Below are 27,215 nucleotides of genomic sequence, written 5' to 3'. Positions count from 1 at the left end.
ATCCAGAGGAATCTCTCCATAGGAGACGGATGGTGCACCGCCTATCTAAAAGGGATAGCAAAAACGAATATCCCTATCCAACATTCATACAATAAAACATCAGGTACTAGGTCACAGAAATGCCTTACAAAGCCACAACATCATATCCTTATTTCTTTAACCGAGTGTCGTGGGCTATTCCTCTCATCTGAAATTTCGATCTGCTTTTTAATCACCAGTTTAGGGAGGTAGTCCTAGTCGCTCAGCCCTAATTCTGCTAATCACTATACAATGTTCACAAAGAACTAAGCAAATATGCCTACAAGCTATTATAGCTTTCTGGCACTAAAGACATATTTTCTTGAACGTGTGAACATCTATTGCATTGGCAGTCGTCTTCTGCATGAGGATGCTCATGCCAAATTGGGTCGACCGGTTTCGATGATGTGAGTGATTGAGATCATCTTCTTCAGACCCTTTAATGTTTGTGTGGTTAACTCCTTGTCAGGATCAGCATTATGACCAAGGTGTCACCTCCACTTCCTATGAGGAAACATAAGTATACCCCTTGTGGTAGCACGCTTCGCAATGTCAGCGTGTTACAAGTTGTGTGTATTACTTAGAGTCTGATTATTTAATCAGTTGCTATATAGTAGAGGACAGTGATGTATAGTGTTCCCGTGCAAGCACCAAGAGCATACCGGGAGTGGGGGTCATGGGTGGATAAAGGAGAATAATAACCAATTTGGTCCCAACATCTGCGAGCCACCTTGTAGATATTGATAACTCTATGTTGTGTGGTTCCTTTTTATTTGCAGGGGTATACCGCATGCAGCCCTGTGTTGTAGGGATATAACGCATGCAGCCCTTTTTGTGGTGACAAATAGTCTGTAATAACCTGAGTTTCCTACCCTAAGTGTGCATGGTAGTAACTGCCACTCGTAGAAAAACACTTCACGGGTGCCAACACTGTTCCTTTGTTGACTATTTAGAGGTTCAACAATGCTTAGTGTTTCTGTGGGTGCAAATATATTAGTTATATTCTGCTAACTAGTTGCAGGTGCAATATTTACATGATATAGCTGTGGAGCTAATCTATGCTTGCCTCAGCTTGTTCGTGAGGCAACGCGTATGTTGATCATAAGGTGAAACTACAAAGGCGCTGGAGTGCGATCAGGCTCTGGGTTTCCTAAGTGGAGACAAGAGCGGGCGCGTACCAGCTGCCAGTATTTTGTTACAAACTGAGCGATTCTGGGCACACATGCTGTAAATAGTATGCTAATACAAGGCAAGGCTATGCTTACCAGCTTAAAGTCTGGGCATTGTGTACCTCGTCGCCGTGTTTAGAATTTGGACGTCTCTATGGCGGATGGTGGCTAGCACGTCTATGCCAATCTATAATTATTTTTGACAAAAAGAAAGAATGGTTGGTCACCATGGATATAGAATCGCTTTACACCAAAATTCCCCAACAAGCTACATTATCCATGGTGAGAAACATACTGGAATCAGGAATAGGCCTGCACAATGAACCTTCTACATTTATATATCTTCTTCATATATCTAGGAGTTTATTTTGATTTAAAAGGGATGTTGACGAGAACCATGAAGGTATAAATACATAATTTGAATATTCAGTTAATTTAAAGAATAACCTGTGGAACCAGCACATGAAAGAGGTGGGCAAAAGAACGTCAGGTGAAAGTTATGTTTGTTCCTTAATATCGTACGGCATGAATGAGGCAAGACCCTTTATCGCAAGTGAAATGTCTTCACATAACGCAAAACATCTTAGTCATCTAGAAGCATGCACAACTGGAGGACAATTTGAAGGATAATGGGTTATGTTACGATCAAAATTGCCATTCCCATATGAAGATACCTATGTGAAAACAAGAAGGATGGAAAATGGATTAGGATGGACAAGCAAGAAACTCATGTATCCATCCCACATAGGAGAATGAATAAAGGTTGTCCAGATGAAGTTGAACTGCTCACTGAAAAACCAGGAGAGTCAAGATGTGGAGACAGACTTCAGTTAGTGATATATGGATGTGTTTTCACTAGTACTTGATGGGAAGAAGGGCTATTTTCCTTCCCTGCGCATCTGTTGATGGAAGAATACGCAACTCTAGTGCAGATAGTGAGTGACAAATGCCTGGAATCATGGGACAAGTGTTCAAAGTTACTCACATGGGTCAACAATGAAGCAGGATCAATTTCCATAGTACCATTGAGAAATGCAACAACATGCTTCAGGAATGATGGCCTGATCCTGGTTGGGAATAATAAAGGATGTGGACAGATAATTGGAGTCCCAGTAATGAATGGAGGAACTGCAGTGTTAATTGATCAATATTGGGCCTGTGGATCCATAGCCTACATGCAGTTGCCTAAGAATTGGGAAGGAATATGCTTGATGGTAATGCTATAGGTATCAGCATTGGTGATTCCTGAAAGTGACCTCCATAATGGTGAATTTCCCAAAATGGATGAAGATCTGAGGATGAAGAGATCACCCGAACTCTGCCGACTGAAGAGAAGCAATTATTTTTCTTATGACAATATCTCAGATGAGCATACATTGTTCAGCAAGACTCCAATGATAATGACATTTATTTTCTTGCCAGGACTTCAAGCTGCAGTAAACGCCAAGCGGCTGCAAATTACTAGATGGGATCTGCTTCAACAATCAATGCAACAATAAAGGGATTCAATGCAATCTGAGAAGAATTAAGAGCTGTCCGGCTGATGACTCTCCAGAACAGGTATGTCCTATACTTAATTACAGGAATAGAAGGAGGCGTGCTGTGCGTGTATACCATCTCATGATGAATGAAAAAGAACCCTCAGAGAAGCAAAAACCATGTTGTCAACTTTGCCCACAAAGATGGTGCAGGAAGTAAAAGAAATTGAAGATGCTGATTGGTTTACATCTCTGTTCTCGTGGATTCCGACCTGGCTAGCAAATGCTTTCAAAATGCTTGGAGCAATACTAGTTTTCGTTTTACTAGGATTCTGTCTCATAAGGATCATTGAGGGACAATGCAAGAAGCCAGCCAAGAAAGCTATTGGGATGAAGATAATGATTGACCTTGTTGCTGGAACAGCTGAGCAGATGCAAAATGAAGTCAGTACCGGTGAGAATATAAAGAAAAGCACCTCCAGGAAGCAAGTTCCAATACCCAAAGGACAGGAAACAAGATATGGGACATTGGATAGTCTGTTTGCCATAGGAATGCTGTCATATGACCTGGAGTGTGGATCAACACATACCAAGTACAGGACACCTGATGAAGGTGGCAAAGATTTGCAACCCACAAAAGAAGCAGGATGAGGAGAAGATGCTGATAGAGGATGAAGAAGCAATAAAGACTATGGAAGATGAGAATTTGGTTAAAGATTTGAACAGAGGGAGAATGTAGAGGAGCAGGTAAACATTTTCTTGCCCGTTCCTGCCCCCTCACCATCATATTGGAACAGTCAATGAAAAGCCGTAGATAGGACCCTCCTGTATCGTTCCTATACCGCATTGAGTGTATGAGAGACATTATGCACTCAGCCATATAGAATGCACCTTTGCACTGAAAGTGTGGAAGGATGTTGCATGGACGAAAGCTACATGAAAGGATGTCGCCTGCCATGATGCCAGGATGCATCTGGGAGGATAGCTCAGGGGCAACACATTTGTCTTGGAAGCAAAATAAAGCATAGCAACTCTGCTTCAAATCCCAGGCTTGTGCTTAGAAACCATTCTCTGGTATTAAGTGTGTTTATAAAAGAACAATTCTGATTATGATCTGTGAACATCATGGATGGATGTTCAAGTAAAATGTGACAAGGATGAAGTAATGTCATGAAGAAAATATGTGAACCTATGTTGAAACAATATGAAAATATTAAGTTACAATGTAACTGAAGCATTAGTTGCTTCTCCACTCTTTTTGACTGCTTACTCTGTTCTCTCCTCCTAGCTCCCCTTACTTTCTTCCGTGCACTTACTCTATAAGAATTGTCCCTGCACCTAGTATGATAGCAACATCATCTGTCTCCTCCTCCCTCCCCTTACTTATTTCTCCCCCCAGCACAATCTGAAATGTCGTCAAGCCTAGTATGATAGTCACTTGTTTTGTACCTCCCCTCGTGCACCCCTCTCCTTTTGTTTTCTTTGGACTACCAGAAATGTTGTCAGGCCTAGTACGGTAGTTGCCTGTCTGTTTCCATTTACTTCCCACTCTCCTCCTCCCTTCTTTATCTATGTCTTAGCTCTTGCACTATCTGCAATGTCACCAGGCTTTGTACGATAGTTAATTTCACATCCTTACTGTTCATTGCCTGTAAGAATGCCACTGTATTTTCCCTTGTTCCCTCCCTTGCCTTGAAGCGCTTTGAAACACATTGTGTATAGGCACTATATGAATAAACTATCATATGATATCAATAGTTACAGGAACCTAAAACTTAAGTAATCTTGGATCTATTTATTTATTTCATTGGTAATTTATTATGAGCCTATTCATGTGTGTCTCAAGGCACAACAAGACGAGGGGGGGAGGGAGGAACGATCCTACTGTGCCTTGTACATTCGGATCGTGCAAGTGCAGGTTATTTATAATGCGCTTAATCCGGAGAATGGATTCAAGTGCAGATCCGGGATTCGAACCTGTGTTGCTCAGTGTGGTCTTCCTTCCAAGACTCACGTGTTGCCACAGAGCTACCCTCCCTTCTAAAGAAAATGAAGTAACTGACTGACCAATAACTGCAAATAAGCAGTAATGCAAGGTAGAAAAACAACGCATAGAAGTTTGCTATAGAGGAATATATAAATTGGCAAGGACGACCATATTAGGAAAATGGACGACAGCGCACGTCGAATTTAACCAAGTACCTCAGAGAGAGGGCATGGCTGTAAGAATTAGGAGATGCAGAAAGACAGCCCCGTGAACAAACCCGATGATAAGTCACGGTTGGCCCAGATCGAAGATGCTATTTTGGGGGATAAGCGCAAAGCACAAAGGGAGTACATGGATAAGTTCTGAATGTGGAACATTCTATATAGATGAAAACATCTGTGGGAGCCAAACTGCTGATCAATTTTGGGGGATAAGCGCAAAGCACAAAGGGAGTACATGGATAAGTTCTGAATGTGGAACATTCTATATAGATGAAAACATCTGTGGGAGCCAAACTGCTGATCAATTAAAAGTGTGTAAAGTTCATATGAGATAGAGTGAGCAAATCTCTAGAGGCCCAGAGGAGCAACAACACCTTGCATAATTAAATCAAATAGCAGTAAATGCAAGGCTGAAATGGACACATTTGTGGTCATTTCACATGTGATTGAGAGGTTGAAAACAAAGACTATAAATTAGAGCTTTAAGCTAAGATAGTGGTGTGCTCACACTCCCTTGCATGTTCCAGAACAGTGAGCAGCAACAAGGTCAACTACAAACTGAAGACTTTGACTGATGGCCTACCGATGACAGATGATGGACTAATTGGGAAAATGGGAGTAGTCTAATGGGATTCAAACCCCTCGGTTTCGTTTCATGTATGTGCTGCAAAGGAGCTAAAAGTTCAAGGTTGGGATGGAATGCCAACCAATCGGTGGGGTTGGGGGACAATCTAACATACAAAGTTGCATGAGCCAATCGACTGATGTTTTGTTAGCTATAATCAGTACTATATGTGTTCAGAGGTACTTCAAAGCGTGCCCTACAGACAAGGGGTAGCCAATGAAGCACTGACCCTTATATATTCTATAATTAGATCTATTCACTTCACCAATCCCTTCCCTTGATGGGTTTTGTATTTTTCGCCACGTAGAATGACGTCATAGAAGATGCATATTGAGGTATAAAACCTCCATGTAATCAAACTTGGTTGCGAGTGTGCAAGCATCAGTCCGTTGTCTCCCAGTTGGCCCTGCTTTATTAAAATGATAATAAAGTAGTACTTTTCCATACGCTTTGAGTCTGTCTGATTATTTGGTCTAAGATCAATTATTGTAATTCCATCTAGCAAAAAAGACGCTTCAGGGTGCTAGAGCACAATATTCAGAAAAACAAATATAGACTGGTATGCACAGAGTGAAGAATATGAACAAGGCTGAGTTTTAAGGTTGAAGTAAGGAATTGAGTCTATGCTTCCTGCTTGCGCACCAGCCTTTAGTCACATGTTTAAGTTAAAATAAACAAAGCACATATGTAATGTAAGTGGTCTTGTATAGGTGTTGCCTGCCAATATTGGTGGTATTGCAACACTTGGCGGCTCAGTAATAACAAAGGGGGTGAGGTTGCTTGGTGAACAGTAGGAAAGGCAGATGTGAAACCTGTGGTGTTGATGGGTGCAGGTTAGGAGTATCCAGTTCCTGCGTGTCAATCTGCTTTCTTTGGGTTTGGCAGCGAAACTTGGGAGTATGTTATCTGTTCGGAACAGAAGACCCACAATCTGATAGACTACAGAACTTTGAGTCTGATTTGCCGCTGATGTGGGAGAGGGCTGAAGAGGAGAGCTCAGTCAGGGCTTGTTAGTGCTGATGTGCTAACAGCCAGTTCTGTGTTGGCCGGCTGTGGAGGTTTTGGTTGTGTAGGGTAAGGTGGCAGAATATCTTCGAGGGATGTCCGTTAGTATATAAATTGTCTATGAAGGAGGGAAAATTTGAAATATAAAAACATATCATAACAACTTCATCATAATTCCCAAAATCGTGATTCAATGAGAGTGGAGAGATGGAGTACAGTCAAAGCATACTTTTATTTTTTAAACCATTAACTTCCAAACACATTTTTTCAAACAATAGTTAAGTTCTACAAATATTTACAATTCATATTTACATATCCAATTCTAAGCTGAATTCAAAATGTAACCAGTGCAGTAACTGTCTAGTGAAGTCTACACATCTATAATCCCAAGGTAAAGTTATTATTGTTTGGTGACGTAATACCCTGCTTACTTACATATCGAAATGCATGATAGAGCCCCCATTTGCAAAGAAGAAAAAACAGAAGCAAGTGCCCAATTCCAGGGTGGCACACAATAGCATTCCACCGAGTGGAAGTGAATTTTCAACACAGCTGTTTTTCTCTCCAAAGGAAAACTCATAACACAGTGATACAACCCAAGTGTCTAAGTAAGACATGAATGTTTCCTCACATCTCTTCATAATATACATGATTTGTTCTCATTGCTGGTCAGAATCCTGCCAGTGTCAGCCTGCACATATCTTTCCATTTTATTGAAATAATTAGCATTTGCATCTTAATCTAAAACAACTATTGGAAAGCAACATTGAACGTGTCCAACTATGGTGTTTAGGTGTCAGTCTTTTGTGACGAATAAAACAAAAGCAAATGCGAAAGAATGTATTAACTAGGTATTCAGTTGTGAACCTGTTCATTTCAAGAGCTCATTCCACTACCTCAGGTGCATTTTGTTTTGAACAATTTCTTGAAATGATTAGTCTGAACCATACAGAGGATTGAGCATACATTAGATAGTATGAGAGGCCACAATCAAATCAATCCAAAAAACAAACTTCTAACTCTACAAATAAATGTTCTAACTGGACAGATGAAATTATTATTTCCCTGACAAAACGGTTTTAGGAAATGGAGTCTTTTCGTGGCAGGTTTGTATGATAACCAACTGCATGAAGTGTAAATCGGTGCTTGAACTCCTGCTGAGGTTGAAACGCAGATAGCGAGTTTAGACTCTCCTTTAATTCTGCAGACATTTCAACACTGTTTCATAAGAGTACATTTTATTTTCAAGCAAAAATAAAACTACAAAAATGGGTACAGCTGAATCCTTGATAAAGATTTGCATTTCAAATCGAAACTGCATATTTTACCACCCTATGTAATCGGAGACTAGGAAAAATCCGTGGGCATCATTGAGAGTATGGTTGTGCATGAGAAAACTGTGGTAATGCAGTTTTTACTCTGTTACCACTGCATTACTGCCACGTTAAAGCACTGCCATACAAATGTGGTGGTAAGGTTGAGGGTTTTCCTCCAGCAAAATGCTAGAGGTAAATCCTCCATTTTATGACCAAAAAACAGCAAATCGGCAGAATTACCGCCAAGTTTAATTCCACCGAAATCCCGATGGAGTCACAATGGGGACATACACTGCCTACCACAACTTGTAAGCCTGCGATAAATCCACGGGACCAAGTGGCAGTAACAGTAATTCTGACTTCGGTATTTTGGCAGATTTACCACTGAAATACCACCAAACTTGTAATGAGCACCAATGTCTGTAATGAGCAATCTTGGGAGACATTGTACGGTTTTATGGACATATAAACACAGGAACTATAGATAAAGTATGCATTTAAGTCGTTTTAGAGGTTTGCCAGTCAGTATTTTTTCCTAATGGTTTTTCTATATCTGTGTATTTTTGTATTCCTTTCCTATGCACTTACATTTTCAACAATTATGACAAACAGAGCATGTAATGAAACTTACCTAGACCAAAATTATGTAATCTTTGTGAAGCTAATGAGTTTTAGTTCTTAACATGCAGCTAGCTGTATTTTTGTAAAGACATATTATAGTATGAATTCCAGTTTTTCTTGCGTATGAATGGTAAAATCATAAATGTGGTCAACAAAGTGCATATAAAAATGAGAGAGTAAAATAGCATTTTAAGAATGTTATCTATTGGCAAGCACTAAAGTAAAATAGAATGAATCCTCTACCATCATAAAGCAATGTTTATAACAAATATTTAGTCAAACTTTTATTGATATTTCTAGATCCTGTATATGCAACTTATTATTTATCCATCATTTATTACATCCAAAGGTCTGAAAGACCTACGACGAGACATTTTCCAGTGAGTGTGTCTGGGAAAAATAAGTTGCTCAGGTATCTTCCCTTACATTAGATAACAAGTAAAGGGTGTATATATATATATATTACACATCCTGCGGTAGCGGTCGTATGGTTATGGTCAAGTTGCCCAACTCATAGAAAAAGCACTTTTTGGGCAGCTTATAACCCAACCCTGGTCGAATCCTCACCAAACTTTACAAAGAAGGTATAAACTCCACTTGGAATAATTCTGTGAAGTCTGGTGTGGTTTCGTCAAGGGGGAATCAAACTTATAGGGGGGACCCCAACATTTTTTGAAATCCTCATAAACACAATAGCAACAAAAATGTACTTGCGCCTACAGCCCAAACCGCTGGTTGGATTTTCACCAAACTTGCGTGAGGAGCGGTGGCCTGGTCCCAAAAGCGTGTTTCTGCAAATTTGGTGTAAATCCGTACAGTAGTTTAAAATAAAATGGGCAAAAATGAGATAAAAACAATGTTGATATCTGGGGCCGGTCCGTGGACTCATTTCCTGATTCGGAGTGTGCAGACACATATGGACCAATGGGAGGGTTGCTTGGTGTCCACGGCCCCCAAAGACGCACGCTGATTGAATGTTGAAAAACGTGATCTACGTCATTTTTTTCAGTCACCATATTGGATCTGCGGACACTGACCATCGTCCGTGGACAGTGTGGTGAGGAAAAAGTCTGAAAAATATATTTGGGGTTATTTTGTGGCTGGAAGAGGGCCCGGTGAGGGAGTGGAAAAAAAGTTGGTAGGGAGTTGTTTTTATAGGTGAATAAAACCGGTGCAGGTGCCACCGAGTCTGCAGTCATCTTTACTGTCTGTGGACTACATTGGGGGTGGGCTGGTTCAGGGTGAGTCTTGTTATTTGAAGGTGTATTTTTTATTTTTATATGGTTTAATTCTATTGCAGTGGTTGTGGCCAGTGTAGGTAGAAGGGCTGCCCTGTGCGACGGTGTCCGCAGACACTGCAGTAGTGCATGGACTCGCACGGGCCATCTGGGTGTTTTAAGGATGCCTGGCATGGAAAGAGGACTTTGGGGGACTAGCCAATCAGGTTTTGGGGGTCTGGAGGAAGAATTGAAGTGTACAGGATAGGAAGTGTTTTCATTGTTGTGTGTAGTGAAGATGGTTATGAAGAAGCAGAGTGTGTGGATGGTGGGAGATTATTGGATCCAATCATTGAAGGTTTATACTGAATCTCATGGCATCTCTGCTACTACTGGATTGAAAGACGTGGACGTTTCGTAGTATGCAGATTGTGAGTTAAACTGGGCAACCTTATTCTGTGAGTATGGCTCACTTTAAATGTCCAGATATTATTATTGTGCATTGTGGAGGCAACAGTTTTGGCTATGTGACTGCAGGATCTTTTCAGTTTGCCATGAAGGATATATTGGGAAGCCTAATGGAACTGTTTCTAGCTGCGAAGATTATTTTGTCTGAAATCAATCAAAAACAAATATGGAGACGTCCAACCTGGTTTTGTCCTCAAATGGAAGAAGTAGGACAGCATGCTAATAAAGGTGTATGTGATTTTTTAAAAACTTTAGCAAGGGCATCTTTTGACAACGAAAATATCAAGTTGGATGGCGTAAATATTTTTGAGAAGATGGAGTGGATTTGACTTATGTCAGAAATCAGATTTTTCTTTTGAATACCCAAAATACACTGAAAGAATTTTTGTGAACTTGTGTAATATGTCCGGAAGTATTTATTTAGTAGTTGTAGAAAGTAAAAATCAAAAATGGAAAAATATGCAGTTTTTGTGAAATAATTAAGTTCAGTAGAACATTTGTTAGTACAGAATATAAAACCTCAAAATATTTTTTAAGAAAAGTTTCTTTTAAGAGCCACCATTTTTTAATGAAAAACAAGTTCATTGATTTTAATTCCCCCATGCTTGGAATTTTCCAGGTGCCCATGGACTTTCGTACTGTCCGCTGACTATGCAGAATGAAAAAGGTCTTGTGATATTTATTTTTGGTTCTATTTTTTAACTGTGAAATGTGGCTCCTAAAGGAACCTTTTTTTTGGCTTTCTGACTTTTAGATGTTTGGGGGATTTTTTTTTTACTGTAGGAGAGGTGAGGAGGTAAGGTGGGGGAGGGAAGGAAGGTAAGGGGCACCAACCACATATACAGAGGGGCAGGTGGACTGGGGAAGATGTTGGGTGTGCCTTAAATCTAAGGTAGGTATCAGTTTTCTTGTTTTCCTTGACCGCAGTCTCGAAAGCTTCAGGAGGGGATGCTCAACGAATATGAAAATGCTTGTTATTAAGACCCTTCTGGAGCAACCTAAGGCCAAAGAGTTGCTACCTCTGTATATGTTGACTTAATGCTTTTGATTAGGTGGATAGATCATAACTGTGTCTAAACGTGGAGAGGTTGGGCATGCCAGTACACCTACTATTTGCTTGCAAGTTGATTTATGAGGAGAACTCAACAAGAATAAGGCTGAGTAACCTTGGGGTATTGTCTGCACAGATACCAATTGGAGGGGAGTCAGACAAGGATGTGTTCTGGCTCCTCTCCTTTTTAATGTGTACATTTCTGACTTTGGTTCTATGTTTGAGGAGAAAAAGAACGCTTTCCCTAGACTGGGAGGAAAGAAAGTTGGCTTGTTTGGATAAACAGATGACCTGATTATATTTGATAACACCTTTATGGGAATCAACATCAGTGTCCAAGCCACCATAAAATATGCAGAAGCAAATGGGCTAAAGGTGAATTTTAAGAAGAGCCAACTCTAAGTCAGCTGGAAGGCGATGTGCCGGGAGGTACTCTATTTCTAACTGTTTGGGCCTAGCTGAAAGGGTGACTAATTATAGATGTTTGGGTTATGATCTAACCTCTGAGAAAAATAATGAAACCCTTATCAAAAATGAAAGAGTTAAAGCTCTATCCATCATGTCTGCAATAGCCCAGTTCTCTAAAGAAACTGCAGGCTATACCCTCACCGGAGTAATAACTATTTACAAACAGAAATTGACAGCTGCCTTTCTATATGCCCTGGAAACCTCCTATGAGGATTTAACAGATTGGGCTGATAGTTTGGAGGGGCTCATTTGGAGGAAGTATTGGGCTTCACTGATTATACCCCGGTTGCTGCCATTCGCCTTGAACTGGGTCTTATTTCACTAGCCACTTTAGTCGATATTAATAGAGACAATTGTTTATTAAGATCCAGATGGCAAAGCAGAATAACTTTGCCATATTGCAGGTATTTACAAAGATAAATTAGGCCGCCTTCTTGAAAATGGTTGGAAGAAACACTGGGAGTAGGCCGAAGGTGCACTTTTGAAATCATTAAAACACTGTGCTAAAAAATGGGACTGGTCCAATAGCCACGATAAAGTGGCTAGAATGAAGTCCCTTAATTCCTTTGCAAAAATGCCATTAACGTTCAAAAGGCAACAGTATTATATACAATTGGTTCCCTCACCTGTAACTCGGAGAATCTTTGTCACTTCGATTTAAAAGGTTAGAAGTACTAGATGTCAACGGTGCTTGGTTAGGTCTACCAAATGAAAACGTACATGTAGACTATGCAAGAACGAACAACAAGTTGATACTATCTGCCATGTTGTGACATCCTGCCCTGCTATGACCTTCTTGTATGTGCAGTATTTCAGTAAGCATGTGACTTTTTCTGGTTAAGATGTGTTTCAGGTTATAGCCGGGGACTGTTGATAGCTGTAGTTCAGATCTGCAGAGGGGTAGAAAGGCAGTTGCTGAAAATAGAAGAGATTGGTTGATGTTATGACTACGTTAATGTGTGTTTTTCAGTTAAACAAGTACTGATAATAATGTATGGTTTTTTAAAATCCTTTCTTTTTACTATAATGGTTTTAGCATAATGAATTAATAATATTGTATTGTATGAATTATGTACCATGTCTATTCATTAAGATATGTAATGTGTGTCATTCTGGATTAATGTATTGTATTATACTGAAAATGAATTGGATTTTGTTTGTTTTTGATACATTTGTGTAAAGGTTTTAGGAACTAAATACACAATAAAACATTTTATTTTTTAAAACAGCAGCAGGTCAACAATAAGTCACCCAAGGAGAGACCATGTATAGTGTTGTGGCCTGGGCATGAAATGTCTGACAAACAACATTTCCAGGTACACATTCGAATATGATATTGTTTTTTTATTTATATGGTGCTTATGCCTAAGCATGTACATAGAACATATTTACATACATGTGTCATCTCAACCAAAGTTGGTACTCATTTATCGACCTCAGAAGAATGAAAGACTGAGTTGACTTTGCCGGGATTGGAATCTGTGACCTACAGATCACACATAGATTGCAGCAGCAAGCGCTCAACCCGCTGAGCTACCTTACCGACTAACATCTGTTCCATTGTAGAGTAAACATGAACATTTTGGAAGAAAAGCAGGCATTGTACTTGTAAAATGTGGGCAGTTTGGAGAATATGTTGATCAACTGTGGCATGTGGCGAGGAGAAACCAACTAGGGTTTCAAAGGACCATTTTTGCTAATTGGGAAAAGTAAGATTGGAGGAATGAGTTTCAAATGTTACAATCTTTTCTGGAGTTTTTTCTGGTTTAGGTCCCAATTCATGGAACTATCTGTGCGGAAAATAGGGTACTTGCGCTGTACCTTTCCTGGTCTTGCGTGGAGTTTGCGCTGGCTTGTTACGTCTGTGCGAGCCGTCGAGGGCCTTGCACGAAACACCAAGCAGAGCATGGGTGTGGTTTGCACAGAGGGCTGAGAAAAGGCAGAACACCAAAAATGGGGAAGCACTTGTGAAAAAGTGGGCATTCCAAGGGACGGTCTGCAGGCAGTTTCATGCCCGCCCACAATTGCACTGCACAAGACATATTCATGGATTCGATCACGCAACGTCTCGGCTGGGAAATGGCCACACAAGTCCTTCATATGATCCGCTACCCGAAGGCAGGCATATGTACACTTGCGCGTCGGATTTACAGCATGCAGGTGGGGTTGCATGTCGGATTTCGGGGTGCGTGTACTCAATCGGGGTTCCAATGTAACTTAGCGGTGCGCGTAAGCAGTGTAGCGGGGTGCAGGAACGTATTACGGGGGTTCACACACAGATTTTCCGAGTTATTGCTGAGGTACGATTTTTTTGTAAGCATGTTGTTGGGGTGCCAGATACAGTTACGGGGGACCCTGTGCAGGGTCCCCGAGTCACAGGCTTGCTTATGGGGGACCCAACGCACTGTTTGAAATGTGTGTGTATTGGCATCCGGGGGAGCGTGCACAGGTAGCAGTTCTGGCTGTTAATGCTTTGCGTGTGGGCGTGTCGGGATCATCAGCGAATACGGTTAGTTTGCGCTGTAAATTCCATGAATAGGCGGGGGCACGCATTTTTCTTTTTGCATGTAGGCTCGCGCAGTGTCCTTCTCAGCACACGGCCCTAGCGAGATTTCTTGCAGGATTTCTGCACACATTTCCATGAATCGCGCCCTTAGAGACTACAATATGTGGGCGTTGGCAGGAAGGGACGCTAGAAACCTTGTTTTTAATCTATAACTGATGGGCCCACAGGAATATTTCAAGAGTAAATGTGATTGGGAAAACAAGGTTTTAGTATTTTATGAGCTAGAAGCATTTTATATGGTTGTCGAAAAGCGTGGTTGGGAGGGAGAACTCATTCTTTTTTTTGTAATTTCGTTCACTGCAAGTTCAAAACATGTATATTTCACACATTGTAAAGTAGCCAAACCTGAGAACCTCGTCTGATTTTAGACGGATAATGATCAAACATTTCTTAGACAGCCTATAAAGAGTGAAAAGGCCTGTGCCTGTGATAGTGCCTTGGGATTTTCTCAAATAACCTATTACATTTCGTTATGTATTCAAAGTGTCCCAACAATGTAGCAAAACTGCTCAACCTGGCCTGCGTTCATCCTGGAGTGCAGTAAGCAGTTTCCAGTCAGCTGCTCGAGTGATGACGAGCAACCAAGCCGATCCCTGCAAGGGAGCTCTTCCAGCACTCAAACCACAGGGATCAAAGCAGATGCAGTAAATACACAGTATGTGAATCCTACTCTTCACAAGGGAGGCTGCCTGATGCGGATGGCCACTCATGTTTTACTGTTCGGATAACCGACTCTTGACCCCGAGGGAGGCTTGAGAGGTAGATTGTGAAAGTCTGGTCTTCTAGGCAGGCCGGCCTGAATAGAGCAGTTTTCAGTTTGTTTCTCGAGGTGATGAAGTTATCGACTCCCAACAGATATTTGTACTGTATTTGAATGTCAGTGGGAGATATTTTCGACAAGTTCTGAGACATAGATGAACACATTAAGACACGTACGATTCAAGTATTGACTCATTTGATACGAACACGGAATACATCCTAAAGCGGCTTTTACTTTACTCGCAACGCATAATTGATACATGCCACATTATTGTGCTTTCATTATAAACTTCTATGCAGTAGTGCTCCATTACTCTAGACTCTGGCCAGGCAACTACACGCGTTTACACGAGAACCCGCGCAGTTGTCCCGTTTAGCATCCGTGTCCCTGATTCCCTGTCCATGCATCTTATTGTGGTGGTTACAGTGCTTACACCAGACCCGCTAGTAAAGTACCACATGCCTCCTAGAATTCCCAGATATATCATGTACAGCTTTAAAACACCCTAACACTGACCAGCAGTTGCAGTTAACAGTGCAAGAAAATAGATTTTTAAAAATATTTCGATCTATATAAAAAGTCTGTAAGCACAGGTTCCATGGAAGGAGCTTAGCCCATGAGTGTTTAGGGCGCTCCTGCTTCGTTGCTGCTCCCATGGGCTGTAGGCTTCAGTTTAGCTCGGTCTCCTCTGCGTATTCATCTTCAGTCTTCATGAGTTTATCATACTTCCTCTTGAAGAACCCGAGCTGCAGGGAAAAGGGCACATGTGTATGAGAGATGGCAACACATGCTTTATTGAAACATAGGCAAAGCAGCAGGGTGATAGTATTGCTTTGAAAGTCCACAATTTGACGACAACCATGCAAATGGGTTAAAACAGAGTCTTTTTTTTATCATGGGGGCAACAGTCATTTCAGATAACATTGGTTGGGATGGCAAACCAATTGGGATGGCAAAACATTTTTGTTTGTCAACGTCCAGACAACGGAGGTCCTGTCCCCACATAGCATGAGACGTTCTTAATTTGGTCTTAGCCTATCCCTTTCACTTCAGAGGACGTTTTTGAGCTTCACCTCACACCCCACATTATTAAATCTACAAACACATTGTTTGAGCCTGACAACGCCTCATGAAATTAGACAGCATCCGGACCACACTACCCTGTCAGTAGGCCTAGTCATAAGTAAAGATAAACCCCAAACCAGTCACAAGCTTCGAGCCGCCACCCACTTTTTTGGCAACTACATTCATGGAAGTCAAACAGCACCACAATTACTCCCCTTTGGCAGTCCATGCAGAAACAACAGAACCTTGGGACACGTTATGAGCCCCTGGTCTTTTTTAGGCGTTCTTGCACTGTACATCTATCTTTTTATGCATGTATTTAAGTTTTGAAAAGAGCAGCATTTTACTGTATGGTATCTTGGTACTGATGAAGGCCAGAGATGGGGAGATCAGGAGCTGGGAAGGTAGAACAATTATTTTATCATAGACATGTATGGTGCATAAGCACAGCAAAATTCATCTGCTTTCCCAGACTTTGGGGTGAACACCCATCTGGTACTCATCCTTTTATCAACCCCTTCCTCCCCCACACTAGGATTTCTTTGAGTAGAGGATCATCGCTCAACAAGTTTAATTCTAAAAGTAGATTTTGTTCTACCATTTTTAACAACACACTCCTGTGTGATGCATTTCGGTCTGGCAAGGGTGTGAAAGCCCTGGCTTATTTGATTTTTAGTAATGAAGAAAATGATACACGTAATTCCATCTCTGAAAGGGTAATCCGTTGATAAGACTACCCTTTCATAAGCTCCATGACAAAAGTATAGTGCGTACATGTGCCCTGCTGTGTCAGTATCCTGATCTGCAGCATCTGCTCTACAGAGCAGGTTCAGAGGTGTCCATTTGGCCGCTGCAGCGACAGCCACGTCTATGCAGCGCAGGGGCTGCATTTAAGATATGAACCCCAGTACCAGAACTATGATGATCATAAGCAGTCCATGCAGTGGCAGGTAACCTCTAAATATAACCTGTGCCTGAGACAAGGCATGGTGCTAGGCACTGCGCATAATCATAGTATCCACATCCAATTTGATATCACAGATGTGTCAGCTCCTGTAAGCCAGATCAGCTGTGGAAGGTGCTGTGTATTCTGGCAGACAGGCTGATCCTGCCAAATGACAGGACTGGAACCGGGATGGCCATACCTTCTGTTTGATCTCTTTGTGAGGGTAGGCAACACCCTCATCGATAGACAGCAGCCCAACAGGCAGCTGTCCTGGGCCCAGGATCCAAAGGAGCACACCCATTCAGAGGGAGAAGCGTCACACCAAGGTGATGCATTCTGAAGTCCTTTGATCATAGTGAGAAGGGAAGGGGGTGTGATCAGCATAGGCAGCAGATCTCTGTACAGTATAGATATTTTATTTGTATCGTACTTGTGCGCAAGTGTTGCAGAGTGTGACAAGGCAAGGGAGGGGAACAAGGGAGAACAAAACAACGATCTGACTAGGCCCAGTGACATTGAGAACATGCAAGTGCATGGGAGAGGGAAAGGGGAAAAGTGCATGGAAGGGGGGAGAAGTGGAAAGTGCGGAGCAAAAGAAAAACAGATGAATAATAAAAGAAAAAAATAATAAAGGCAACAAACAGTGGTAGTGCAGCCAGCAAGTGGCAAGTGCTGGGTTTAAGGCAGCAGACAGGGTATGTCTAAGTACAGGAAGAAAAACAAAGAGTGGGGGGCTGTAGGAGCACAGATACAGACCCCCAGTGCAATTGGTGGCTCGGACGCAGTGCGGGTGGGTGGCAGGGTGAGCAGGTACCTGGGACCAGAGATGGTTCTCCTCAAGTTTCAGAGTGGCAGGGAGGGTGTCCCGGAGGGAGGCACCAGCTGAAGACAGAGATCTACCCCCAGCTTGTTTCTTTAAAAAACGACTGTAGTGGAGCACAGAGCTTGTGAGGGGAGGTATTTGCAGAGGCATAGCTGAAGGTATTTTGGACCCTGGCCCCAGAAAGCCTTGTGGACATTGCATGGGGTTTTGAATTTAATCCTTGCATCCACTTGGAGCCAATGGAGAGATTTCGGAGCTGGAGAGAAACCATCCCAGGGCTTGAGGCCAAGGACAAATCTCGCAGTCCTGTTCTGGATTAGTTGCAAAGGGCGGAGAGTAGAGGTTGGAGGATTTATAAATAGGCTGTTACAGTAGTCCAACCTAGAGAGAACCAGTGCTTAGGAGACAGTGAGCTTCTGGAGGAAGGAGAGGAAAGGCAGAGTACCTCTGAGGAGGTGCAGTGGGACTTTTTATCGATGTTAGAGATGTGGGCAGAGAAGGACAGTGTGGAGCCAAAGATGACCCTGGGGTTCTTGGCCTCGCAGGTGGGGTTAGGAGGAGGGCCAAGGGAAGCAGGCCAGAGAGTGAGGGGAAAGGAGGGTGAAGGGGTGCCGATGAGGAGGATCTCCGTCTTGCTGGCATTCAGGCAAAGATCGTTGGTGGCACACCAATCTTGAATGGCAGTTGGGCAATCAAAGATGATAGAAGGAGAGGAAGTGGCCGAGGGAAGCCTGAGAATGAGTTGAATGTTGTCAGCGTAGCACTGGAAATTGGAGTGGAAAATGGCAATGCAGTGGGCCAGAGTTGCCGGGTATTGGTTGAAAAGCCAGGGTGAGACGTGAGACCCCTGGGGAACACCACAGGTAGAAAGGGAGATAGATGATAGGAAGGACACAATTTGGACCTGGGACGGTCGATCATAGTAGAAAGAGGTCAGCCAGGCCAAAACCCGATCAGTGATTCGCAGGTTGTCATGCAGACTGTTGAGCAGGATGCTATGGTTGACTGTGTCAAAGACAGAAGAGCGATCAAGTAGGATGAGGACAGAGGTTGGAGAGCAGATCTTCACGGATGTTCAGGAGAGCAGTTTCCGTGCTTCTGGAACTTCTAAAGCCAGACTGGTGGTTGTGGAGACAGCCAAGAGAATCAGAATGAAGGTTAATTGAGAGATGGCTAGCTTTTCCAAGAGTTTGCCCAGAAAAAGTGTAATGGAAATTGGGCGACAGCTAGCCAGGCAAGAAGGATCGGCTGTGGGTTTCTTGAGAAGAGGATGCACAGGGGAGTGCTTCAAAGGGGAGGGGAAGGCTCCTGAGGCAAAGGAGAGGTTGCAAAAATTGGCAAGGGCTGGAGCAAGGGCATCAATGTGGTCCTTAATCATTTTAGAGGAACAGGGATGAACCTGTTTTGACAAGGCTATCATAGATCAGACTTGTCTAGCAACCTTGTCAGGGGTGAAAAGAGGAAAGGATGGCATGGGTGAAGGAGGGTAAGCATGCAAAGAAGAGGAGGGGAAGGGGAGGAAAGGATGGACATGATGTCCTCGGTTTTTGAGATAAAGTGAGAGGCAAGGGCATTGCAAAGAGCCTGGGAGGCAACAGGAGGGGTAGAGACTGCAGCATGGTTGGCCAGCTCCTTGCAGATTTTAAAGCGTTCAGTCGAGTTGTTAGATGCCGCAGAGACATGGGCTTGAATGTGAGCTCTCTTCTTGGTGAGGACAGAGAGTTGGTATTGCCTTTGCAGCAGGTGACAAGCAAGTTTTTCAGAGGATGAACAAGAAGCTCTCCATTTCCTCTCATCCGCCCTCGACTTACGTTTAAGTGTAGCTAGGTCAGACTCAAACCAGGAATTGCACTTTTCTTTGGACTTAAATCGGATCCTCATGACAAGGGCAAGAACATCAAGAGTATCAGAAATAGAGGAGAAGAGCAGAGACAGGACTGTGTCAGGATGTGAGTCAGCCAGAGGTGGGGGGGAGAAAAGGTGGCAGTAAAAGCATCAACTGACACACGCTGCATGGGCCGGATGTCCGAGAGGGTAGGTGGCAGTGTTGGGGTAGGCTTGGCCTGAGGGGAAGAGAGGGAGAGATGGAAGGAGAGGAGGGAATGATCACTCCAGGAGAGAGGATGGAGAGGGGGAGGTCAGAGAGATGAAGACATCGTGTGTGCCCTGCAGAGTGAGTCGGGCCAGAGGGGAGGATACAAAGGGAGAGGGAGTCACAGATATCACAGAAGAGTACAGTTGAGGAACAAGGAGAGTCTGGGTGGATATTGAAGTCACTGAGGAGGAGGAGTTGAGTGGTAGAGGCCAGGAAGGAGGAGGAGAGCTCCGCCCACTCAGAGAGAAATGAGGTTTTGACTAGGAGGCCAGTAGATAGTAGCCACAGTCAGAGAATTGCTAGTAGAGAGAGAGAGCCTGCAGACAAGGTATTCAAAAGAGGAGTAGGTCTGAGTGGGAATGATAGAGGCAGGAATCCACTCAGGAAAGATCAGGGCTACACCCCCAACGGACCAGGGGGATCTGGGTGCAGAGAGGATCTTGTAACCATCAGGAGGAGAGTGTCAAAGCTTGTGACAGAGCTGGCCATGAACTATGGCTCAGTAGGACCACAGACATCAAGGTCAAGTTCTTGAAGGAGGTGGCAGATGTCAGAGGAGTGTTTGACAGCAGAGCGAGAGTTGAGAGAGGCAAGATGAAGAAGGTTGCCTGCCTTAAAGACCTTCCAGGGAGGGGTACAGATCAGAGGTACGCAGTGGAGGAAGACTTCCACCATCTTGCTTCTCTATGCCTCTATATCTCCTTCCTGTCCTCTCCACTTCCTCTAGAGCAATGCACTTTGGGTGTAGACCTCTAAGGCAGGCTAGCTTTACTCCAATGACCTGTTCGCTTTTACCTTTAAAGAAGGGGTTTTATGCCACGTCTTTGAATTATCTTTTGTACTTCAACCCTTCTAACGTTCTACATTCATGATGTGAAAGCACGTGTTCCAGGGCCGAAGCAAGCTCTCTCCCCTCGCCATCCCCAGGGACCATTTCGGGTGAACTCTGCTGCTGGATGAAGACCTGCATCCCTGCTAGCCACACTCTTACCCGGTACTTCACTGTGCTGCAGGACCCCTAAAGGTGGGTGCCAGCCTCCCCTGAGTTTGGGAGCCAGTGAAACAAACTAATCTTGGTCTACCTTGCAGCTCCTGAAAACCAGAACAGCCAAGATCCTGGTGTTTTTGACATCAATGCACTGTGAGGCGTGATTGGAGCATGTATGGCACAGAGTGCACTACCATGACACTTTGACATTGCCTGTGGTATCCATCGTTCTTCAAATAGCAGTTTGCCTGTTCGACTCCATTCGCAGCTGCACCACGCCAGAGCTGAAGCCTTTACCTTGGCTCGCCCCAAAAAGGTACTGTTGCCTTGCATTACTTGGAGCACCATTTGGACCACCAGCATGCTCATTGCTGCTCCTGTAAGCCAATCATCCCAACCATGGTCTCATCCTAACAGCGACCACTGAGCATCTGCATCAAATCGACTTACCTGCACATCCTGGCACCAAATCACAGCCATCAAACCTCGATCATCAAGTCAAACCTGGTGCCCACCCGATCTGCACAGCTCAAGTAGATGCTTCAAAAATGTAGCAACGCAACCTCCTGTTCAACCCAGACTCAACGCCAGCTTACCATATAATCACTGTGACTGCTGCATCTTTGAACTGAAAATAACCCATGTACAATGCATAGAAGCATAGTTTGACACCATAAAGCTGCAAGACTTATGCAAATGTATTACTGACTGACTGATATCTGCCACCCTTGTCCATCTTTTGCGCTGGATACTGGATAGGTCTGGATAGGTCATTTTAATCCCTTTTGCAACCTACATATTCTTTTCAAACATTGTGGTCTTTTAATTGCATTTTCCCCTGCATCTTTTGCCAGTCCACCCAGGGCAGCCCTCTGCCCGGCAGCCTATCGGCTAAGGACCTGAGGCAAAGGACGGCTCCTACAGAGATGGCTCCAGGTCGTATCTGCAGGTATCCGCAGGAGAAGCAAGAAGCCAACAATAAGTAAGTGTGGCAAGGGAGGGCACTGAAGCAATTACTTCCCGCCATACTACCCTACCACTCATCTAACAACGCATCACCAGTGTAAATTCAATATAACTGTAGTATATTTACAATCTGAAAACTCCATCCTATACATGTGAAAAGTTGCATTTAGAAGTGTGCCCAATATCCTTTCTGTGAATTTAGAAGTATACCCAATAGCCTCTCTGTGAAGGTTGCATTTAGAAGTGTGCCCAATAGCCTCTCTGTGAATTTAGAAGTATACCCAAAGCCTTTCTGAATTTAGAAGTGTGCCCAGTAGCCCCTCTGTGAATTTAGAAGTGTGCCCAATAGCCTCTCTGTGAAAGTTGAATTTAGAAGTGTGCCCAATAGCCTCTCTGTGAAAGTTGCATTTAGAAGTGTGCCCAATAGCCTCTCTGTGAATTTAGAAGTGTGCCCAATAGCCTCTCTGTGAATTGAGAAGTATACCCAATAGCCTCTCTGTGAAAGTTGCATTTAGAAGTGTGCCCAATAGCTTCTCTGTGAATCTAGAAGTATACCCAATAGCCTCTCTGTGAAAGTTGCATTTAGAAGTGTGCCCAATAGCCTCTCTGTGAATTTAGAAGTGTGCCCAATAGCCTCTGTGTGAAAGTTGCATTTAGAAGTGTGCCCAATAGCCTCTCTGTGAAAGTTGCATTTAGAAGTGTGCCCAATAGCCTCTCTGTGAAAGTTGCATTTAGAAGTATACCCAATAGCCTCTCTGTGAATTTAGAAGTGTGCCCAATAGCCTCTCTGTGAAAGTTGCATTTAGAAGTGTGCCCAATAGCCTCTCTGTGAAAGTTGCATTTAGAAGTGTGCCCAATAGCCTCTCTGTGAATCTAGAAGTATACCCAATAGCCTCTCTGTGAAAGTTGCATTTAGAAGTGTGCCCAATAGCCTCTCCGTGAATTTAGAAGTATGCCCAATAGCCTCTCTGTGAATTTAGAAATATACCCAATAGCCTCTCTGTGAAAGTTGCATTTAGAAGCGTGCCCAATAGCCGCTCTGTGAAAGTTGCATTTAGAAGTGTGCCCAATAGCCTTTCTGTGAATTTAGAAGTGTGCCCAGTAGCCTCTCTGTGAATTTAGAAGTATACCCAATAGCCTCTCTGTGAATTTAGAAGTATACCCAATAGTCTCTCTGTGAAAGCTCCATTTAGAAGTGTGCCCAATAGCCTCTCTGTGAATTTAGAAGTATGCCCAATAGCCTTTCTGTGAATTTAGAAGTATACCCAATAGCCTCTCTGTGAAAGTTGCATTTAGAAGTGTGCTCAATAGCCTCTCTGTGAAAGTTGCATTTAGAAGTGCGCCAAATAGCCTTTCTGTGAATTTAGAAGTGTGCCCAGTAGCCTCTCTGTGAATTTAGAAGTATACCCAATAGCCTATCTGTGAATTTAGAAGTATACCCAATAGCCTCTCTGTGAAAGTTGCATTTAGAAGTGTGCCCAATAGCCTTTTTGTGAATTTAGAAGTGTGCCCAGTAGCCTCTCTGTGAATTTAGAAGTTTGCCCAATAGCCTCTCTGTGAAAGCTCCATTTAGAGGTGTGCCCAATAGCCTCTCTGTGAATTTAGAAGTATACCCAATAGCCTCTCTGTGAATCTAGAAGTGTGCCCAAAAGCCTCTCTGTGAATTTAGAAGTATACCCAATAGCCTCTCTGTGAAATTTGCATTTAGAAGTGTGCCCAATAGCCTCTCTGTGAATTTAGAAGTGTGCCCAATAGCCTCTCTGTGAATTTAGAAGTTTGCCCAGTAGCCTCTCTGTGAATTTAGAAGTAGACCCAATAGCCTCTCTGTGAAATTAGAAGTGTGCCCAATAGCCTCTCTGTGAATTTAGAAGTGTGCCCAATAGCCTCTCTGTGAAATTTCCATTTAGAAGTGTTAAATAAAATAGACCTTCTCCAAACTAAAATAGCAGAACACTATAGGGCTCTACACCCCCAACAGACCCTCTCCGTCAATACCGCCAAAGATAAGCACACCTCAAAATTCAATTTTTCGCCAATCACCGAGTCGGACACTCTCCACATCCTTAAACAGCTCAAACCATCTCAATGCAAAGGCGACATTTGCCCCCCCAACATAATCAAAGAGTGTGCTGCACCCCTCGCACCGATCATCACAGCTTTCATTAATGCCTCATTCAAGACGGGTAAAGTCCCGGACAGCCTTAAAGAGGCGTGGGTACGCCCGCTCTTAAAGAAACCAACCTTGGACCCCGCCCAACCTAACAATTACCGGCCCATTACAACGGTTCAATTTCTCTTAAAAATCCTAGATAAAGCTGCACATATGCAGATACAGGCCTACCTGGAAAACAACTCTGTCCTAGGCAAAAGGCAGTCCGGATTCCGTAAAGGTCATGGAACTGAAACTGCGTTACTAGATCTGAAGAATCAAATCACCCTAATCCTAGATAAAGGTAAGCCGGCCCTCCTGCTCCTCCTAGACCTTTCAGCGGCTTTTGATTTAGTCGATCATGCCATTCTCACGAACCACCTAACTCAGGCCGCTCATTTCTCCAAACAAGCCACAAATTGGATTACCTCTTTCCTCAAAGGTAGAGTGATGAAAGTGTTCTCCAATATAGCCAACGCAGAGCCTACCAACATCAGGTATGGAGTCCCTCAGGGTTCATGTACAGCTCCCACTCTCTATAATCTTTTCACCAAACCTCTCTTTGACAAATTGGACGCACTTGGGATCACATACACCAACTACGCTGACGATACCCAAGTACTCCTCCCGCTCACAGGACACTACCTCCAGGACGCAACCACCCTCCAGAATATATACGCCACCATCCAAGCATGGATGGCCACGAATGGCCTATGTCTTAACGGTGACAAGACCGAAATTCTCATCCTTGGCCAAAAATCCACTCTCAAGAATCTCGACCCTCTCTACACAAACTTCTGCATAGACAATTGTGTCATCCCAGTTCTACCTTCTGTAAAAACACTAGGAGTCCACATTGACGCATCACTATCCATGGACAAGCAAGTCAACTCCATTGTCTCTGCCTCCGCTCTGAGCACTAAGCTCATTAATGCCATTAAACCATTCCTAACCAAAGATAATTGCTTATCTATTGCAAGAGCCACCATAGGAGCCAAGATAGATTATTGTAATGCACTACTGGCTGGTACTTCCATCACTAATCTCAATAAACTCCAAACAACACAAAATAATGCACTAAGAGCAGCCCTCAATATACCTAAACGGGACCACATCGCGCAAGCCAGAAAGGCAGCACACTGGCTACCTGTCAAAGAGCGCATCACATTCAAAATACTTACCACTGCACATAAATGTATTCACCTATCTGCACCTTCCTACCTGTCTGACACTCTAGTCAGATCGCACTCCACTAGACCAACCAGACAATGCCACACCAACCAGCTTAGGGTCCCACGCATCAAACGAGCCAGAGCAGGTGGAATAAGCTTCCCTTACATTGCACCGAAGCTATGGAACGCACTACCTAGCACACTCAGAGCAGAAACATCTCTCATTGCCTTCCGAAAAAAAAATGAAAACCACCTTGTTCAACTAGCTCGTCGTACAACATCATCTCCTCTTCCTTTCCTATCTTCTCCTTACTACTCTCTTGTAACTAAGTAATGACTTCTTTGTATGTATAACAAGTCATCTCTGTAACAAGCGCCACGATGCCCTATGGGCTGTATGTGCGCTTAACAAATGTGAATAAATAAATAAATAAATAAGTGTGCCCAATAGCCTCTCTGTGAATTTAGAAGTGTGCCCAATAGCCTCTCTGTGAAAGTTGCATTTAGAAGTGTGCCCAATAACCTCTCTGTGAAAGCTGCATTTAGAATTGTTCCCAATAGCCTCTCTGTGAAAGATGCATTTAGAAGTGTGCCCAATAATCTCTGTGTGAAAGTTGCATTTAGAATTGTTCCCAATAGCCTTTCTGTGAAAGTTGCATTTAGAAGTGTGCCCGATAGCCCCTCTCTGAATTTAAAAGTGCGCCCAATAGCCTATGAAAGTGCACCCAATAGAAGTTGCATTTAGAAGTGTTCCCAATTGCCTCTCTGTGAAATATCATAATAGTCTAATACCTTGCCGGGTTGAATTAACCAATCTCCCTAATAACCTCTCTGGGCAAAGCTGTGTTAAATTTGCACTGAGAGAAGTGCGCCTACCTGTGCAAAGTTGAGTATATTCATGCCTAATACCCCCCTGTATAAAGGTAAACTGAGAGAAGTGCGCCTATTAGCATACCCTAATTGAACTTACTAGTGTCCAGAATAGTCTTGCTGTGCTTAGTTCAATTTAGAAGTGCGCACAACACCATTGAGGCTAAGAAGCATGCCTTAATATCCTAATTAATCCTAATAGTATACTTAATAGTATATCTATTCCATGTAGAATCTAGAACTGTACCTAATAACCTAATATCCCCTATATACAAAATTGATTCTAGAGTTAAACCTAATAGCATCCCTGTGTACAGTTGATCCTAGAAGTGTACCTAATAATACCTAATAGCCTAATATCATCTCTGTGCAATTTGAACTTGGAAGTGTGCCTGAACTTAGAACTACAATTAGAAAGCGCTCCTAAATCCACCCAAAGCCTGTACCAAGCATGAGTGCACCCTCAAACCAACACTTTGTCGGAAACGACCGGCGTGGACCGCCCCACGAATTGATCTGCCTTCCCTCCCGCCCCCCCTCTTCCCAAATGACCCCACCCTCCTTCGCACTCCCTGCCATTCCCCTCTCCAAACACCAAGCCAGAGGGGCACGATGGCGAGCCAACCACCCTAAGATCACTCCTCCCCTGAACCCCACCCCCGACCAGCCAACGTCAACCATGCCTGCCCCCTCATACCTAGCACACCCCGCCCTGCAAGCATCCACCTGCCGCCTTGCCCTCAAACCCTGGCCACGGCCACCTTCCCTCCCGACCGCACCCTTTCCACTCCCTAAAAACTGCACGTCTAGCCCTAGCAAGAACTGAAGCCACATCCCTCTCCCCCTCTAACCCTCCTACCCTCTCTCACACTCCAATTGCAACAAAGAAACTAAAGAGGAAACATACCTTTGACTCATGGCTCAACGCATCTCTGATGCGGCTCACACCCTCTTGCAAACCATCAACCCGCCGTGGCCCCTTCCCCAGATGGTTCACTCCTGAGTAGAAGATCACTAAACAACTATATAAATACCTAGAACGCAAATGGCAGATAGTCAAAACCCAGGAGAGCAGGGCCACCTTGGCCAGACACCTTTATCAGTACAAGGCCGAAATCCGGAAAGCAAAAAAAGCCCACTACAAGTCCCGAATCCTAAACTGCAAAAACCC

The 27,215-nt window shown here is 43.4% G+C and overlaps 1 protein-coding gene across 1 annotated transcript in view; it reads right to left on the bottom strand.

Annotated features, from left to right (window-relative positions):
- Positions 1 to 6,716: 6,716 nt before the first annotated feature.
- The window catches only part of ITGA2 (integrin subunit alpha 2), a 659,006-nt gene continuing 638,507 nt past the window's right edge, over positions 6,717 to 27,215 (bottom strand). The window contains exon 30 of the mRNA XM_069627259.1: positions 6,717 to 15,716. Coding sequence (XP_069483360.1) covers positions 15,639 to 15,716 — 78 coding nt within the window. The 3' untranslated portion in view covers positions 6,717 to 15,638. The remainder of the gene's footprint in view (positions 15,717 to 27,215) is intronic.

This window comes from Ambystoma mexicanum, chromosome 6p, assembly GCF_040938575.1.
Source record: "Ambystoma mexicanum isolate Mex_15411 chromosome 6p, UKY_AmexF1_1, whole genome shotgun sequence".
NCBI classification, from domain to species: Eukaryota; Metazoa; Chordata; class Amphibia; order Caudata; family Ambystomatidae; genus Ambystoma; species Ambystoma mexicanum.
This window is presented reverse-complemented; position numbering and strand designations above follow the sequence as displayed.